Source organism: Sebastes fasciatus, chromosome 7, assembly GCF_043250625.1.
Source record: "Sebastes fasciatus isolate fSebFas1 chromosome 7, fSebFas1.pri, whole genome shotgun sequence".
NCBI classification, from domain to species: domain Eukaryota; kingdom Metazoa; phylum Chordata; class Actinopteri; order Perciformes; family Sebastidae; genus Sebastes; species Sebastes fasciatus.
In genome coordinates this window covers 9,743,384-9,763,259 of record NC_133801.1, presented here as the reverse complement: position 1 = coordinate 9,763,259, position 19,876 = coordinate 9,743,384, and the positions used below count along the sequence as shown (strand labels likewise).

The 19,876-nt window shown below is 41.2% G+C and overlaps 1 protein-coding gene across 2 annotated transcripts in view; it reads left to right on the top strand.

The window, feature by feature from the left end:
- Window positions 1-9,150: 9,150 nt before the first annotated feature.
- Window positions 9,151-19,876, top strand: part of rap1gap2a (RAP1 GTPase activating protein 2a) — a 105,632-nt gene continuing 94,906 nt past the window's right edge. Inside the window, exon 1 of one of the 2 annotated variants that reach the window (XM_074641435.1) lies at window positions 9,151-9,267. In XM_074641435.1, coding sequence (XP_074497536.1) covers window positions 9,227-9,267 — 41 coding nt within the window. In that variant the 5' untranslated portion in view covers window positions 9,151-9,226. The remainder of the gene's footprint in view (window positions 9,268-19,876) is intronic. The other variant, XM_074641437.1, reaches the window with a different exon arrangement.

Below are 19,876 nucleotides of genomic sequence, written 5' to 3'. Positions count from 1 at the left end.
AATTCAATTTCTCTGTGCACCCAAAATACCTTATTATGAAATTTGTTATTGTTTATGCCTGTTTAATAATGTGCTATGATGGCGACAGGAGACCTAATCCTAACTAGTTTTGCCCTTTTGCAACAGTCTATTGGGCGCGGAAATCCTCAGGTGGGTGTGTTATGAATATTTCACTTACAGTGTTCACCTTGAACTAGTTTAACATCACCATGCCCATTGTTTGGAGAGTCTTGTGATGGTATGTACAAACCAAGTTTAAATAAAAAACACACATAATCACTTCCTATGTACTATATATTCATCGTATGCAGGTGAACTGTGTGTCAACTGTGTAGGTTTTTATGTTGCAACCTCCTTTCTTCCTTCATCTTCACCTGGTCTTTCACCGCCACCTAGTGGTGTATATGTATGATTTCCTGCACAGCATAACTCCACAAGACCTTTGGACAATTTCTCCCTGTAGTTTTTCTGTGTCACAAGTTAAAAAGTCCTTCTATAGTGTCTGCAATCAACAGAATGACCAGCAGGAAGTACCGAGGTCGCAGACGAGCCTGCAGCTTTGCTTCAGTCGGCCAGTTAGACACATGGGAGAAGTCTACAACACGGTCAGTGTACTACAGCATCCCTGAGTCTGATTTCTTTTTTTCTTTTACTATTCTTCTTTCTTTCTTTAACATCTTTAGATTATGGGTACCATCTGTAGCTGTATCTGGTTATGGGGAACATTATGATCATGTGTTTTAAAGGGCAATCCTTTGAGTGCATACTAGGTGCTTCCTGCAGACGGGCCATTCTTGACCTTACTGGTATAGGCAGAAAAAGCTAAAAAGATCATTTGATCCACTATGTTTTACACTAATACACAACCACATGCAGTATATGTATTTACACACCATGTAATGCTTTAATAATGCTAATAATTTAAAGACTCCATATTGAAAAAAAAGTGAGATTTTCATGTCTTTTTTATTATAAAGCAGGTTTAAGTGCTATATAAATACTGTGAAAACATCGAAATGCCCAATCTACAGAGAAATAAACACAGCCCGTATTCAGAAACTGTGTCTTTAAACAAGCCGTGATGTCACAAATCTACAGTACAACAGATCATTTCACAGTTTTAAACGTAAATATTCTAAATGTGTCCCAGTTTATTTCCAGCTGCAGTGTATGTGAATGACATCAGCTGACAGGAAGTAAACATGGACCCAAGCCAAAGAACATATATTGCAAAGAATCAAAAGCCAATTGTTCGTTCCATTGCATCGTCAGCGCCCGGCCGCCGTTTTGGACTGAAAGCGACTACTGGATGCCGGTAAAACGTCCGCCTACAAAGTGCCGTACAAAAGTAAAAAATAAATTATTTCTATTCTATTGAAGAGATTTTGAGAGCGATCTCATTTTCATGTCAATAACCTCCAAAATAGATGTACAATAGACCATTCCGTCTTCCATGGTGAATTTCCCCCTGGGGATCAATGAAGTTTTATCTTAATCTATAATATTACATAATCATTTATTTGTTGATTATACTTTGTATTACTAATCTGAACACAAGTATAGTAACTAAAGTTATCAAATAAAGTGGTAGTGGTGTAGAAGTATAAAGTAGCAGAAGGTTGAAATAGTACAGTATTGAGTACGGATGTATTTAATCACCTTCCACCACTGGGTACATGGTCTTGCCAAATTTGTGATAGACACACACAAAACAATAATAATAATACACTGCTACTGCGGCCAATGACTTTATAAATCATAACATATGTTCTCAGAAACTTCTTCTGTTTAAACATACAGATGAAATGTTATCTTTTAAATGATATATGAGAGCCAGTGCTGTGTTTCGTTTTTCTCCAGCCAGTGCTCATCTTTGGAGGAGTGGGCAGTCGTCTCTCTGCGGTGTCACAGCCTGTCCAGATTGGAAGAGGCAGCGCTCAGTCTGATCTCAGTCTGATCTCAGTCTGCTGGAGTCGGTTCCTGCCAACACAAGGTCAACGCCACTGAATCTAAAGTCCACACACATCACGTCAATGCTGGCTAACTTTTGTTACAGGATTCTGTAAAAATCATCCTTTAAAGGATTAGATTGTGCATCTCCAAATAGTATCTGTTGAATCAGCAGCTGGCAGCATCTCACAAACTGTTATTGAAAGGAAAGGTAGCAAATCAAAAAGCTAAAGTATGCTTTATTTAGAGAGCTACATTTGTGATCAGATCATAAATGTGCATCTAAATGCCTTTACACACCGGGGGCGTGACAAATAACCAACACGAAAATGCTAAATACTCGCCTGCCAATATGATATGTCTCGGGCTTTTACTGTCAAAGTTAAGAACAGAAGGAGAAGAACAAAAGTTTGCTGTCTTGGTTCAGACTACGAAGCCACCTTGTTGTTGTTTCATAAATATAGGCGCAACTCAAGGGGTGACAAGCGGTGCTCATGGTGAAAAAACAATGTCAAACAAATAGATAGTAGTCCAAATAGAAAATAAATAGCAAAGGGGTGATTCTAGTCAATTATACAACAATGGTGATATGTTGGGATGAGCGCTCCCCAGCGCCCTGCGGCCAATTTCTGCTAGAAAAAGACACTATATGGACACAGGCCCATACACAGTTAGAACAGCATAATGTCATGTTTGAGGAAATAACCATGATGATGTCATAGCGATGTAATATCTCGGCTTGGGCTTTGAGACTACAAATTTATATTTTTAATAAAAAAAATTAAAAAAATGGAAGTTTGGGTTTTGAAATGTGAGCGGTTACCAGGCACTGAAAAAAACCATATGCTAAATCAGTGGCATTATGGGAAATGTAGGATCCAAAGTATTTGACGGGACTAAAACTTGTTTTGGCCTCTGCTGCATTGATTTTGTCCCTCAACTTTGTGGAAGTTCACTACTAAATCACTTTAGCGCCCCTTTAACTGCACCTCGGGTTCATAAGTGGAAATGGACAGACATGAAAGAATGGAACGGGCCAAGGCATTTAATAAGATGCTGTTTTTGGAGAGATAATGACATTCACAGTTGTTGAAAGAGGTCCAGGGCTGGTTTGTTTACAGAGAGGGCTGAATTGAGTTCCTAAAAATATAATAGGACCCATAAGCTCTGGTTTGCTTTGAGCACAAGACATGTGCCATCAGCTCACACTGTGACAAAGACTCCGACATGACGCTTGTTACTGAAGCTCACAGAGACAGATTTAGGCCTGTGGGGGACTTGTTACTATGGCAGACACAGCATGCAACAGTGATATCCACTGTCACAAACCAACGTCAACCCCTCCAGTTTAGATCATATAAATCCTCTTAAAGGGACAGTGTGGAGGATTTAGTGGCATCTAGTGGTGTGATTCAGGCTGTTCTCATACACCGTTCGTAGCTATATCTACGAAAAAGTAATGCACTGTAATTTGTATATATACTGTATATATCCCACAAAATCAGTTTGTACATAATCCACGTAATTGTGAACCAGGAAGTGTAAAGAGCGACAAATGCCACCTAAAGGAGGAGGTCGAGGGAGATGGGTGGGTCAAAAAACACCAGACTTAAGCCCCGGACACAGGTGTTCGTATCCCGTGTGAGACCAGAAGTCAACGTTGATTTATTTCTCACGTAATTTCCGTATTTAAGCTACGCCCCTTCCAGAGTTATTTTAACCCAAACAAGTGCTTTTGTTGTCTAAACCTTTTGTCTAAAGTTGTTTCTTGTGAAGATGGAAGTTTATTTTGAAAAGACCGGAGCGGAGATTGACACGTGTTGCTGTACATTTGTTGGAAAACGCACGAGAAATGAGGAATAACTCTGTAACATTTTTCAAATGTAAAGTAGTAATTGGTCCGAGCAGTGCAAACAAAATGTGAAAAAGCCGGTAGTCCACTGTCTTTGTTATTGTATCTGTTGCATGCTCATTACGCAAAGCATCCATGGGCATGCCAGAATGAGGAGAGGACGTCATCGTTTCCCAAACGCTCTGTTTTATACGTCCACACAGATGCAAAGTAACCAGAGTTTTTGAAAACCTGCACCTTTGAAGGTGTTTTCAAAAATATCCGTTTTAGTGACCCAAATCTACGTTAACGTGTGGACGAGAGGCCAAAACGTAGAGGAAAATATCAGTTTTTAAAATGATCTGTACACGTGTAGACAGGGCCCAAGACTGCGGTAACGTGATGCGCCGAGTGCAACACCGTGGTAACGTCGTGCGCCTCGCTCAGAGGCCATCCCTACCATAACGACACTACTTTAGGAGCAACGGACATCAGACGGCGGCTGGCGGTACCGCGGTTTTGGAGTCTGTGGCTCACGTTACCGCAGTTTCACAAGCGTGTCGGAGAACTACGGTGGCCTTCATGTAACGTAAAACATGAAAGGCTCTCTATAGAGCCAGTGTTTGGTTTGTCCGTTCTGGGCTACTGTAGAAACATGGCGGACTCCGTGAAGAGGACCCGCTCCTTATGTAGATATGAAGGGCTCATCTAAGTCAACGAAAACACAACAAATCTAAGTTTCATGTGATTATACACTAATGAAAACACAGTTATGAATACTATATTCCATTTCTACTAATAGATCCCCCGAAATGCTGCACACTCTTCCTTTAACGAAGTTATGGGTTATATGGATGTTGGTCATCGCCAAAGTTTGCACTGTGCAGCATGTTGCGTGTTCAGTTCATTAGAGCTGTTATATGAAGCGTGTTTCTAGCAAAACACTATTCATAGTGGTAGCGTGTCTATATTTGCGTCAGTGATACAGTGTGAGTTACAGTAGCTCATTCCAGCCAATCTTATCCGAACCTTTGGCAGACCTCCAACCAACACTTTCTAAACTGGTTTCCACGGCAACCCCACCCAGCAGGACCAATTAGAATTGACAAAGGATCTCGTAGCACTAAACTGCCTGGAGATTAGAGGAAAGGGAAGACAACGTCCTCAAAACAAACACAACAAATGAAAGGAGGGTGTTTGGATCCGTGTGTGTGTGTGTGTGTGTGTGTGGGGGGGGGGGGGGTGTCTATGCATTAAGGGGGGAAAGATTTAATTAAACCTGCCGTCTTTCCTTCCCTCCTTGTGTCTCTCTCTCTCTGTTAGACCGCTGTGTGTTGTTAGACCAACAGGCAGGAAACCAGATCGATAACAAATAGTTTAGAGTGGCTTTTTTTTTTTTTTATAGGCCATCAATGGAGCGCAGTGTCCTCTGAGCCGCACATCAATCACATACTGTGTGTGTGTGTGTGTGTGTGTGATTGATCTGATAGCCTTTGTACTTCAATAGGGATCTACTTTATTGAATAATGGACACCTATGATCCCAATGGTGTTTTGTTGGTTGTGTGTGTCAGCTTCACTGGGAGTTGAAATGTGTCAAATATCAAAATCAGTGACCTTTATCATAAAAGCTTTTAGCACCTGTGAGGTGAGAGCAGGTTTTATTCATTGTGACACTCATACAGCTCTACTAAGCCAAAAGGGAGTTAAGACCAGAAACTGGTTTAGTAATCTCTGGGCTCAGCTGTCATCACATGCTGCCCTTACGTCATATCGTTCAGAAAGTATTTACGTAATTAAAAGTCGGAAACATAGAACACATAAGCCTCCAAGTTGTAATTCCTAGTTGGAGATTTCAGGAATTTCTGGCAGTACAATCAGGAATTAGTCCTAAAACCTGGAAATGAGTTAGCATTTTACTACATCTGGTTCCCTCATCTGGAAGTCAATGGGTTTTTTTAATGGGTTTTTAGTAAGATGCCCAAAATAAGGTCTGTGGTTAACACAAGCTGAAGCTCAAGAGATTTTAAAGTTTTGTTCTAAGACATAAAATACGTCAGTAATTATCCTACTTGTGAATTTTGAATCCTTTATGTGTCATAAAAAAGACGGCTGTTAACAAGTGGCTAAATGAGACTACTAAACGTCATCACGCCGACTCAACCTACCTTGAGTTAGGTTGAGTCCAACCAACCCCTAACGTTTACCTTGCTGAACAAAACATGTCGGTATCATGAACGTGTGTTTGTCACAGTTATTTTCTGCAATAATCCAAAATCCAATGGAACACAGAGGCACCCTTTAGCAACAGTATGTGACGAACCGGGCTTTCAAGTAACATAGTGTAGACGTAAATGTAAACCCACCTGCGGCTTTATTCGACGGTCGGAGCAAGTCATGTAGTATTAACAGAGTGAGAGTCCACATAAGGTCGGGCAGGAAAGGTGTTGGAAGGGTCAAACAAACACAAGACCTTCAACCAGGAGACTGTTTTTTGTGTCCAAAGTAAAACTAAAAGTATCATTGACTTATGTTGTCGCATCAGTCTTTAGTTACGTGACTCGTCAGTATCGTCAGTCACGTGAATCATGTGAGTCGTTAGTATCGTCAGCCCCGTGAGTCACGTGAGTTGATAGTCAGTGAAGTTAACGTCCACCACAACCGTTTCCTAACCCTAACTAAGTGGTTGTGTTGCCTAAACCTAACTTCCTTTGAAAACCCAAGTTTATTTTGAAAGGGCACTATGCATGTAACGAGCGTATATTGACACGCCGTCCCTGGTCCGTCCAAAAGTAACGAAAGAGGGGTACCTCTAGAATGTGTCAGTCATACTCCATAGCTCAAGACCGTGAGTGTGTTCCAATCCACGTACTTCCAGAAGTACACTTCAGTGTAGTGCACTTTGTGCACTCTGTACTCACTTGAGTAGTGCGTACATTTGTAAAATGTTTTATTCTGTTATCTACGTATGTTTGAATAGTGGTCGTGGTCCCGCTCTTTCCGCTACGTAGCGAAGTTGGCGACAATGAGTGTGAAAAGTGTCAAGCGTTCCACACTCAACGATTTGACCGTTTTGAGTACAACATCCGGGTACTTTGAGTGCACTGCATTTTGCCGTACTTCCCAGTGTGAACGCACTTATGCACTCAAAATAGTGTAAGTGTAAGTACAGATGTATGCGGATTGGAACACACTGCGTGTCTCAGCCTTCATTCAATAGTCTTGGTTACATCGAAATAAAATCCACTAAACGAATACTGTCGATTCAGCTACTTTAAATTGAGCTTATTAAGATTATCCAAAGGCAGAGTGTTGTGCAGGTTTTATGGTGATGATTTCTTGAGGTCAAATATTTAGTTTAAAGGGCGGTGTGTAGTATTTAGCGACATCTAGCGTTGTGGTTTTAGATTCTAAGCTAACGAAAACGAATATGTACGATATATGTTCTGAGAAGAGGTTCAACCAATGTTTTATAGAGAGCAGGTGTCTGGATTTTGGAGTATAGTTTTCTTGGTGATAGCTAGAGCCACAAGTAAAGATGTGTTGCTTGGTGTTATTAAATCTGATAGGTCGCCAAGAAGGCAGATGGATGGAGAGGGGGTGAAGGTAATTGTCGTGGGTGCCAAGTTCACAATGTGTGCAGTACTGTGAGTTACTAAATCCCATTGCGTGCATTTTGTGGCCTGTGAGATGTGTGCGGTGTATTATCTTGTATTGGATCAGTGATATTTCTGGACATTTGAAAGGTAGATTGACAGATTTGTATCCAGAAGTTGTTGATATTGAGGTATTTTTTTTATTTTTATTTTGGTAAGGATATTATGGAATCTGATGCAGATAAGATTTTGTAAAATTTGGAGAGTCGTTTTGGGGTATTTGCTATGGAAGCAGTATTTCTTATTAATGGGGATGGTCTGAGGGGGTTATTGATTATTTCCATTTTTGCTTTGATAGAGTTTCTTATTTGGATATACTGTAAATATTGTTCTTTGCCTATGTTAAATTTGTCGTTTAACTGTTCAAAGGATGATAGCGATTTATTTGTAAAGAGATGATGGAGGTGTGTGATGCCCTTGTCCCTCCATGTTTTTGCATTTTATTGGTTGGTTATTAATTCTGAGATCTGGGTTTTGCCAAAGTGGGTTTAATGTGTGATGCGTGTGATATTTATCATATCATTTGCTTTCCACCAGTTCAAATTGTTAAAGCTGCAGTGGGTAGAAATGGAGCAAATCTGATTTTAAAAAGTTATTTTTATATAAGGGTCACTATATCCTGACGGCATGAGAAAGGTAATCTGACAAAAATCATGTGCGTCTATGTCCTCCGGTTCCCCGGTGCTCCTAACGGCATCTGCAAGATTTCACAGACCGGAGGAAAACAACCAATCAGAGCTGATCTGGAGACTGCCGTCAGCTTCCGTCTATGAAAGCCACGAGTCAATCACTCGTGAACTCTGACCAAACAGTCAAACTAGGCAGCGCTGATCAAATATGAATCAATATTCTGTTACTGTAATGCCTATTTCTCGCCTCAAATGTTTTCAGAAACATCTTGTAGTGTACAGTTTAGCTGTTAAATAAGAAAGTTTGTGACCCAGCAGGCATGTTGAGAACAGTTGAGGAAATACCAAGCACCGCTCACCAGCCAGAGCACAGCCAATAGGAACGCTTTCTCTGAAATGACCTGTGATTGGTCAAAGTCTCCCGTCACAGTGTGGGCTAGATTTTTTAAAGCCTGAGGAGGTGCAGAAGTCTAGTTCTCTCTCAGAGCACTTGAGTTACAATATGCTGAAAGGTTATTATGGAATTTTCCCCCAATGATGCCAAAAATATACTGCTTACTGCACATTTAAAAATGTTGGTTTGGTATGTGTTTGCAGCTCATAAAGTTGGATTATGTATCCGACTTGCTGTCGGTACTAATGATGAGTCAAGAGCTCGTCATGCCCCGGGTCATGGTCTTTGAACTTTTCAGTCCCCTCCCTCCTTCTCCCTCCTTATTAATATCCTTTACTGACTATCTTTGATCTTTTAATCTCTTTTCTGCCTTTCCCAAAAAATATCTTCCATATTTTCAGTCTGACTTTCTCTCTTTTACTCACCAAAAATGCTTAAACAGAGTTTAGGCGTAGCCCTCTCCATGGTAACACCATCTCCCATTCTTACACACACACACACACACACACACACACACACACACACACACACACACACACACACATTTTCTTGCTGTCTCTCTTCTCATAATCCTGTCCTACCCTGCGCTTTATCGCTGTACCCTCCCCCTATAGCCTCTGCACTCCCTCTCTCTCTCTCTCTCTCTCTCTCTCTCTCTCTCTCTCTCTCTCTCTCCCCCCCCTCCTTCTCTCTCCTCTCACACTCTCAACCTCCCCTGCTCTGGCAGCTGGTCTCCTGCTAATGCTGCACCATCCACTGACTGCGAGATGTTCACCCCGGCTTGTAAAGGCTCTGCAGGGGAGCCGAGGTAAGGCTTTCACACCTCTGGAGCAGGAACGCAGCAGCAGAGATGTTACTGCTGCTGTTTTGTTTGGCTGCTGACAACAGCAAACTGGAAGCCAAATGAATGATGGGAAGAGCGTGAGCGTGAGTGTGTGTGCTGATTTGTGTGAGAACTCTCCAGCTGGAGTAGGCAGCCTGTGTGAGTTGCAGGTATAACACTTGTGATCTGCGTACAATCAAGTGAAGTGGCTTCTTTGTCCTTTCTGCATTTTCTTAAACTTGAGGAAAATATTGCTCCTTGTGTGTGTGTGTAGAGTAAACGTGCATGTGCATGTATGTGCAGATGTGTGTGTGTGTACATGCTGTGTGAGAGAGCCAGTGGAAGCCTGGTGGCATGCAAATTGTCTGTTGAGTAATGCTGCAACGGTGCTGCAATGTCTGGTTATGGTGCTATATTCTCTGGCGGTTTATGGCACCATGTTGTGTTCATGCGTTTGATTGCAGGGGGGATGGTGAGTTGGGGGCATGAAGTTAGGTTTCTGCATATGTGAGTGGGTGGATAACAACCGTGTCTCTTAATATTTTCAACTCAAAATATTGTGTTCATACCACAGGAGGACATTCAAAAGAAGCAACAGATTGAATACCATTGTAGGTCATAGAATATTTTGTAATATGTATTGTTTTTAGTAGCGGTATTACTATGAGAAGAATATGTGACATGTGAGTGGTCTGAACTGTGTGTGAGCCAACGGGTAAATGTCTTCACGCATGCATGCATGAATTTTCTGGCATGTGTGTGTGGGCCAGTGGTTATTCATTCATGTTCATGTGCACATGCAGTATACAGTACAGTGAGTAATATGTGCAAGCTAAAGTCCCCCAGAGGAAGCGTGGTCCCTACTGTATGCAGTGCAGAGGGACATTTGATTTATGAGTCTGTTTCTCCAGAGGAAGCACTGCGGGTGTGCTGATAGAAGACATTAAACATCTTTCAAGACATCTAGCAAGAGATGATGGTTTTCATATACAGCACAGGAAGGTAAAGATCTACTGGCATCATCTGAAAAATATGTGACCGTGACGTACTTCTATTTTATTTCATGCTCCGTTCTAGACAGTGGGCAACTCTGAGAAGCCAAAGCAGATGTGTCGTAAACTTGCATTCTCTCTAATAGCCAGCAGGGGGCGACTCCTCTGGTAACAAAAAGAAGTCTGATTGTATAGAAGTCAATGAGAAGATGACCCTACTTCTCACTTGATTTATTACCTCAGTAAACATTGTAAACATGAGTTTATGGTCTCAATCGCTAGTTTCAAGTCTTCTTCAATACAGCATGATGTTCATTTAGTAAATTATGGTTCCATTTAGAGTCAAATAGACCATAAAGCAGGGTATGCTTTAGGGCGTGGCTACTTTGTGATTGACAGGTCGCCACCACGATGTTGTCCGGTCTGGGAGTCCATGTTTTCGTCTTACAACTTTAACCCTTTCACAGTGTGTTTTGAGTTCATGAAAGTTAATTATAACCTTTTTGGTTGCCTCTTGTGTCACTTTTTCGTTGCATATAACCAAGATAGTGATGGCCTAAAAACAAAGATGGCGACGGTCAAAATGCCGAACTCAAGGCTTCAAAACAGCAGTCCACAAAGCAATGGGTGACATTCCGGTGACTACGTCCACTTCTTATAAACAGTCTATGGTTCTAGACAGACTTTAAAATCAGACTGTAATTTTGAAAGAATAACACATTCTTCCTTCTACAAATACAAAGTTGAATCTTTAAAATGCACCGTCGCTCGGTTCATTACACTCAATGGGTTTTGCCACGACAGTCTTATTTGGTCTGGTGTGACCGGTAGCTCATGGTGGCTAATGTTAGCTAATGTTAATAAACTGAAGTTAGATACAGCTGCACATTACTGCATCACTTCACTGACTTTCTGACACTTTTCTCAACCCGGTCTCACGGGAAGTTGTATAAATAGCACGACATTTACAAGCACATTCTGCGTGTCATTGAAACGCGCATTTTAGCCTTTTCACGTGTCATTTGTACGCCTCTTTTTGCGTGTAATTTTTATGCCACGGATCAAAACTATGGTAATGTCCCCAGTTAGATTTAGGCAACAAAACCATTTACTTGGGTTTTGGAAAAAACATCATGATTGGGCTTCAAATATGTTCGTAAACTAAGTACAATACGTACAGAAACAACGTAGCATAAGTACAGAAAACACATCACAAACATCACTAAAATACACGTCACTAACGTATCTTCAAAATAACTCAACAACACTTTGGGACACAAACACGGGTCTCAAACACCGTCTCCCGGTTGAAAGTCCTGTGTTTGTTGGACCCATCCACCACCCCTCCTGCCCGCCATATGCAGTCTTTCTCCCTTTTTATTCTACGTCACTAGCTATGAGTGTAGCATATTTACACAGATGTGTTTACATTGCAGTCAACACAGGCTACATGGCGGGAAAATGACAAACAAGAGCGGCGTTCTTATAGCATGCAAAATGACTTGAGAATTACCGTGTCATTCATACGCCATTTAGTGCGACCGGGCTGCTTTTCTACCACTGTTACGCTACGTTTTAGCATTATCCCATAATTGCCATTTAGTGACCGCTGTTCAACAAGTTAGAGGCTCGTTTCTCTGACACAAGTTGCTTTACCCCTAAGCACTATCAATGTTGTATGACACGCAAGAAAGAAAATTCCTGTTTTTAGTATCCCACCGCATTTCGTTTAGAACTGTGTAACAAATTGATTTGTGTGAACACTTTGCTTAATTCTTTGCACATACTGTAAGCTGACAGCGCTCATAGAGCAGTGCACAATCTGTAAGCGTTTTAGCCTACTTTACCACAAAGAGAAGTTGTCCATATATTTGTGTCATCTGTCATCTGTGGGGAGATGTGCTTAGTGTGGAGTTATGCTTTCAACTGGAACCCTCCAAGTATGAATGCTCTGTGATTGCCGACTTTGGAGTATTTATTCAGGCTTCGGAGCTTTTAAATCATGCTCATATCAAGGCAAGGCCAGTTTATTTGTACGGCCCCTTCCAACAGCAAGGCCTCTCAAAGTGCTTTGGACATAAAAGGCATTAAGAAAAGATATAAAAGAAACATAAAGCAATATAAAAAGACACACATAAATAGGATTTCAATAGAAGATAAAAAATAAACTGAAATAGGATGATACAGATTAGACAGTAGAAAGCAGCTGCAGCGCCAGATATGAATAAATAGGTCAAATATCAGGCAAAAAGGCAGAAAGAGACTCTTGACACAGCAGTCCCAGACTGAGAGGCTCCACAAATCACAGCCATGCAGTTCTCGAGCGGACGGCTGGTCCTGCCGGCAGCTCCGCGTACAAACTGAAAATAGATGGTGGCTAATCTGAACCTCACAGGTGGAGGAGTGAATTCAGGATTCGTCCCACTTCATTTAAATGTGTACGAGCATGCACACAAATATGCATTTGCACGTGATTCATGCTACCAACACTTCTGCAAAGACAGCAGAAAAAGAGGCCAGCAGAGACAGGGATGTCTTCTTTTATTACCCTGTTCTGTTCCCCCAATACTTTTTACTTTATTTGAGTGATTTTTTTCATTGTGCCCACACTCTCTGACTCATCTCTTTGCTCCCTATTATGACTTGAGAAGTCCACTTGAGAGCTGCTAAAAGTCAAATAGCACTCAAAGAAGACTACACGCACACTTCCTCCTGTCATCTCCTCACACCTCTCCTCCTCCCTCTGCTCGTCATTAACCATCTTTCATTAAACCACCCTCGATCTGCCAACACTTCTCACTTCCCGTCTTCCCTCTCTCCTCCTTTTTCCCCTCTTACACCTCCACGCCTTCCTGTCACTGATGCTCCTGTGGTCATTAAAGTGGAAGTGAAATGGTCAACCAAGCTGGTTTACTAAATGGATTTCCACTCTAATAAACTATTACATAACAAACATGTCAGCATTAAAAGAAAAAAGAAGCTTTGTTTCATCATTCAGAGCGCCGCCATGTTCCAGTACTCTACATAGATATAAAACTGTTTTAGTTAGTTTAGTTTTTAAACTATTTAACTCGGTTATACTCCGAAGCCGACACGCACGCGGACCGACTCAGTGGATTGCTGTCAGTGGCAGCTCCGGGTAGTGGAGCCCCTTTCGTCGCACTGTGGTGTCTGTCGGCTTGGGAGTACATCCAAAGAATGTATATTGATAAGTAGTGAAAGTCAATTGTTCGTTCCATTGCAACGTCAGCACCCAGCAGCAGAGCTACGCCTCCACCATTTTGGACTGAAAGAGACTACCGGACACCAGTAAAACATCCGCCTACAAAGTGCCGTACAAAAGTAAAACAAGATTATTTCTATTCTATTGTCATCATTTTAATGTTCATACCGAATTGGCCTGTGTTGAACAATAAACATATTATAAATCTGCATACTGTTATTACTATTCACTTACTTACTTATTTATTTATTTAACTTTTTTGTCCGGCCGCTTCCCAGAAGAGCATAAAGTGAGCGATGGACATAAATGGAAGTTATAAAAATCCAGCACACAGATTTTGAGAGCAATCTCAAAGTTTTTCAAGTCAAGGATCTCCAAAATCGATGTCCAATAGACCACAGATCATGGATGTATAAGAGGTTCTGCCCTGCATGTTAGTAAATAGCCTACAATTACATTAAATTCTATTAATATCATGCTACTAGCACTACTAGCTACTGGCCGATAGCAGGTTGTTTGGGAACAGAGATGTTAATACATCCACCACGGTACAGGCTTGCAGCCCATGGGTGTATTATAAGGTAATAAAAGTGATGAATTACAGCCAATATATCCATTATTACAGCCGCATACAGCTAACAGGCAGCAGAACCGGATATGTCATATGAGCGTGCAGGGCGGTGCAGTCCCGTGGGTCTGATGCACGTTCATTATGGAAAATAACTCAGGATTCAGCTATTAGGGAATTTTACAACTTTTAGGACATAATGATTGAAATGAGGGCTATTTAAGTGTTCGTACTGGGAAGTTGAATTACTTACAGACGTCTCTTTATACAGTCATGGCTATGGACTCATTGGCGTTTTCAGTCCAAAATGGCGGCAGCGCCATCTAGCGGCTGTTGTCAAAAAAGCAGTTTCGTCTCTTTGCTTCCATACTCTTTGGTATAACTGAGTGATTGGTTTTAACATCAGGGTCTCCACCGTTGTATCTGTGTAACTCAGCCGAGCCAACCAACCTGGTGACATCCGAGGCTACAGTACTGCAACATGGCGGCGCTCTTGTCACACAAAGCTTCTCTTTTCTATTGCTATATAATTGTTCATGAGAGTGGAAATCCATTTCCAGCTTAACTTGGTTGACGGTTTCACTTCCACTTTAAGTCTCACCTCTTGTAGGTCTCTGCAATTGCTTTTCTTTATTCTGTGGCTCTCTAATTGTTTGCAAACCAGATCAGTCTCTTCCTCCATTAATTATTCCCTCACCTGCTTTGGTGATGAGATCAATGCCAACATTGAAACAGTGATACACGAGTGACAGCAGCTGCAGAGGGGATTTGCTTTAAACTTCCCGCAGATTGTGTTTGTATTTGTGTGTTCCCATTAAGTGGAAAATGAAACGGTGTGAGGAAATTGCCATGTTCTCATGAGCGCACCTGATTAAATTGTTTTTGTGTGGGCTTGGCGTTCGCAGTCGCCCCTGTGGGTGTTTCTCATTGTGTTCTCGGGGGTCTCGGGTCTGCTCTTTATAGTCTGCCAGAGCTGCAGCGAAGGGGAAGTATACGTGAATTAAATGGATGTTTTTCTCTGATCAATGTCGTCTGGAAGAGTGAACAACGGGGGAGAAGAGGGCTGAAGGCACCGTGGAGGCCGTGGGCGGAGGAGGTGCAGCGTGTGTGTGTGTGTGTGTGTGTGTGTATGCGTGCAAATGTCATCTTGTTAATTTGTGTGCATGAATGTGCACATGAGCCGAGTCTGTGTGCATGAGCGCATGCAGCTACGTATCTATCTGTGGTCGTCTGTGGTTGTGTGTATAGATGTGTACATTCATTCGTGTGTGTGTGTGTGTGTGTGTGTGTGTGTGTGTGTGTGTGTGTGTGTGTGTGTGTGTGTGTGTGTGATCTGGAAGAGTGGGTGTATGGGTGGGTGGGCTCGCTGTCACTTTGACTAAAATCCACCAGCAGGGACAATAACTATAGGGGGAGAAAAGTAGGAAAGTAAAAATAGATTGCAAACAAGAAGAGGGTTTATTGAAGAGTGAAAGATGAGAAAAGGGGAATATATAACAAGGATAGAAAATATTGAAAGCTAGGATCAAACTAGAGGAATGCAAAAGAAAATGTATAGAAGAAAAGAAAGTAGGCCATGTATTGTTCTGCACAGTGACATTAATGTACTCAAGGAAGCTTAACAGCTCACATAGTCACTGTTAGGGGAATTACCTAAAAGTATAAGTTGATAATTGTTTTACTATCTGTTGATTTACGGTTAGTACAGCGCCTTTATCACATTTGTGTTAGTCATATAAGGGGAGACCATGGATGTATAAAGAGAACTGGATACAGCGTTCATTCCTATGAAAGTTGTTCAGTGGCGCATGATGCCAAAAGTGGAAAAGAACCCGGGTCATCCGGCGGTCTTCCGCATTCATTGGTCCCATAGAACAGGCGCTGCAGCGTCCACTCGGTCACATGTGCTTTTTTTTTTTTTTATTTCTGTGCATTTTTATTTGCGTGTATCGGATTAATCATTTTTGCTATATGGTCAGCTGATGGATGATATTTTCAGTTCATGTAATATTTTCAAACAAGTATACAAAGTTATTATCCCAACATCAACTAACTTAATTATGTGATTACTGTAGCTCAAGATATCATGTGTTTTCATGTATTCACAATTAAATTATCTCATAATCGTCATATAACATTGCATTTTTTACAATAATTTCGGTTTAATTAGAGGAATCATAGTGCTTACAACGGCTGCATAACTTATGATATGATAAATTAACATGTTGTGACCGCTGACAGAGCTTTGCTGAATGGGTGAAAAGTTAAAGGAACACACACAACAACCGTTAATTCGTTTTTTATTCAATTTATTTATATCAGAGACCATGTACAAAAATACTTTATTCACAAAAGAGAGAAAAAATGCTTTGTACCAGATTTAGCCACTAGCTAATTTCCATGTTTAGTTCCTCGTTATCTAATTATAATGAAATAATGATCTTAATTTATTGGAATGAAATGCATCTGTTGTGATCATGCTTAACTCATTTACTAGCTGAAATCAAACTTCATGCAAGAGCCTGACTATGAAGTCAAGAGTTTGCAGCTTGAATTATTTCCCTTATCAGAAAACGGCTGTGCTGTTATCAGGCTATTAAATAGGCGTTATCAGTCGCTATAAGCACCATAGATTTGGGTCAGTAGGGGCCTACTACACCCATTAGTAGGTTTTATCATCTATTCACATGGTCGATCACCGAAAGAAGGTACAAAGAAGAAAAGAAAGGATGTTGGGGATGATGGATGTGTTTGTATTTTAACCCAAAACACAATGTTTTTCCCCAAACTTAACTGTTCTTTTTGTTGCCTAAACCTAAAGAAGTTATAGTTTTGTTGCCTAAACCTGTTTTTATTGCTTAAACCTGAAGAAGCCTTTTTGTTTGTGTTAAAAATGTAACGCTTCATTCAGTTTTACGTGTTGCTTTTAAGTTTCACTTTCACTTTTACAGCGTATAGGCCCCTATTGACCCACATCTATGGTGCTTATAGCGACTGACAATGCCTATTTAATGGCCCGATAACAGTTGAATCAGGTGCTTTACCAGTCAGTACGCAGGTAAGCATATTAAAAGAAACCAAGATGCATTCAAAAATCATCTGCCGCTCAATATGTAGGTTTCAGTGCTCTGTGTATGTGAGTATCCGTGTGTGCGTTGTAATAGATGGTGATGGATGTGGTTGAGACGGGAGCCATTAAAGCAGAGCATCAGCTCAGTCCCTCCTGGAAAACCTCATATGACTAAGTAACCTATTAGAGACACAAAAGAGAGGGATGGAGAGTGAAAGGTCTCTCACGTCCGTCTGGGCGTATATCACCCCCTGGGAATCATCTAATGACTAAACACATTATTACATGGTGAGGAGAGAGATGGAAGAGGCAGCGAGGAAGGAACAAAAGTAATAAAGATGGAAACGTCACGTCTCTCGTGGCGTCTCACTGCCAATGGATGACAGGGAGGAAGTTATTGAGAATGAGATGAGGGACTGAAACAACATAAACAAAACTGATTGATGGGAGAGAGAGAGAGAGAGAGAGAAAGTTGAGATAGAGCACAATAAAATTAATTTCACACTCACTGCATCAGCATCATTATGTATTTTCTACTAGAATACACTTAGCACTCTTGTATGCTGTTTGTATAAAAACATGAGTAAACTGCAAAACCCTAAAACACAATGTTTTTTTGCAGAAGATTCGTCTTTACAGAGTCAGAAAACATATTTTCTCAGATAGCAGATGGTTTTGGTTTAATGTGCCAAGGTTTTGAGAGACCGAATTTGTGCCAAAAAACACAAATTGTTGTTCTCAAAGCATAAAAAAAAATTACATTTAAACAGTAAATCATAAATTATAGTAAAGGAAATGTACAATTAGGCTCTCTTACTTATGAAACTATAACTTCTCAACCATACCCGACTGAGGCTACGACCCCATATCTGTTTATACAAACCTACTGCACATATGCAGTGACTATCCAATGGCCGGTATATGGTTTTGGGTGAATTTTCCGCCATAGGTTCTGGCATGAACGAACATCTGATTGTAACGTGATGCACGGGACACGGACAGCGGTTTCCTGGATGAAAGCCTAGTGTTTGTTGGACCCATCCACCTGTCTCTTTTCGCTGTTAAAGCTACATCACAACACTCCTGCCGCACTTTCCCTGAGTGTTTATATTGACGCGGATGGGTTTACATTGTAGTTAATGTTAGTTGGTATTTGACGTATGACTATGGGTATTGGAAAAGCACAGAAAGTGCTGCAGACGATGCAGAAACAAGGCCTCGTATTGGAGAACTGTGAATACAAAAAGCACGTCAGCGCGCCTGAGACGTTCTATGTTTAGCTGCAGTTTAATTTTGCTTCAGCACAATTTGGCCTTTCTCTTTCTCACCTCTCTCTCCCACCTACACACACACACACGCACGCACACCTGCGTAAGTGCGAGAGAGCCAAATGTCAAACATGCTGTTGTGACCTGGTGACATCATCCAACTGGCTGTAGGGTGATGTCACCCAACCCCCTTACCAGCATTTCAGTGGTAACAGAAAATGTGGTGGTGGTGTGAATGCAATTTTCACATTTTAGGACGATGTCGATGTGTTTTACTCAGAAACAGTGAGGAGACATGAGGACCAGAGTCTGAAAGCAACATATATTCTCAATTGATAATGTTCTTAAAAGTTGAAAACTGAACCTGCTGCAGTATTATTGCTCAAAAGAATGGCAGCATCAGTCGGAAAAACTGCCTATATTACAACATGTATACAATACATATGGGCATTAGCAGCCAGGTTCAGTAAATAAATGATCGTATACATGCATCATGAGGTCATATAATATTAAACAAAGAGAACATAATGCTCAGATTTGAATGGGAACTCATCAAAGCAAGAACCAAAGACCTGCTGTTTCTACTGTATCTCTATAGCAACATGCTTTATTTAAGCTTTATCTTTATTCAGTGAAAGATATTCTGTTTATAGAGTATGTGCTTCACACACCAACTAAACTGTGTTATCATCGTAGTGACGGTCTTTCAGGGTCGATGGTTGATGATGTCCAGTGAGGAAAAAAGATTTTACACAAATGAGGTTGAGACATTTATAATCGACGATCAATAAAGCAATCATTAGTGTTATTATGTAATCTTGGAGTGTCCCAGGGGGGTTTTCTGTTTGAGTGATATAGAGGCAACATGGCAGAGTCAAATGAAAGCCGTGATGCATTTAGTCAGCTTTCTAAAGTGCTTTATTTCTCTTATCTCGGATACTTACTGAAGAAAACACAAAAGAAAATCTGGAAATTTGCATATATTTTTCCTTTAAACCAATATTGATAGATTATTTTTGGCCACATGGGGGCAGTACAACAAGCTTTAAACCAAACACACCAACATTGACATATCACTTTTTAACCCTAAGAGACCCACATCGCTCCACTCTAACATTCATGCGCGCACCCTTCACACTGCAGGAGAGTTAGTAGCTTTGAGAATATCTAGTCAATGTACTCCAAGTGGACGTTTGTGCAGAAATAAATGCTGCAGCTCCTCCAGACCAACAGAGGTTTTCCGTGTCTTGTGAAGTGACGGGGCTCCGCAGCGAGAAACGTTATCATCTCCGACCAAAACTCTGGTGTCTCTTCGGCCGCGGTCGGGAGGCTGAAGCAGGAAAAGCCGACACTAGGATCAGCAGTGATTCATGGAGAGACCTCCGTCTGGTCAGCTAACATTACTGCCAAGCAGGTGAAATATAGAGTGATATTGTGGTTTTAGCTGACGTGTGTCACCTCACTGTTTTGAGC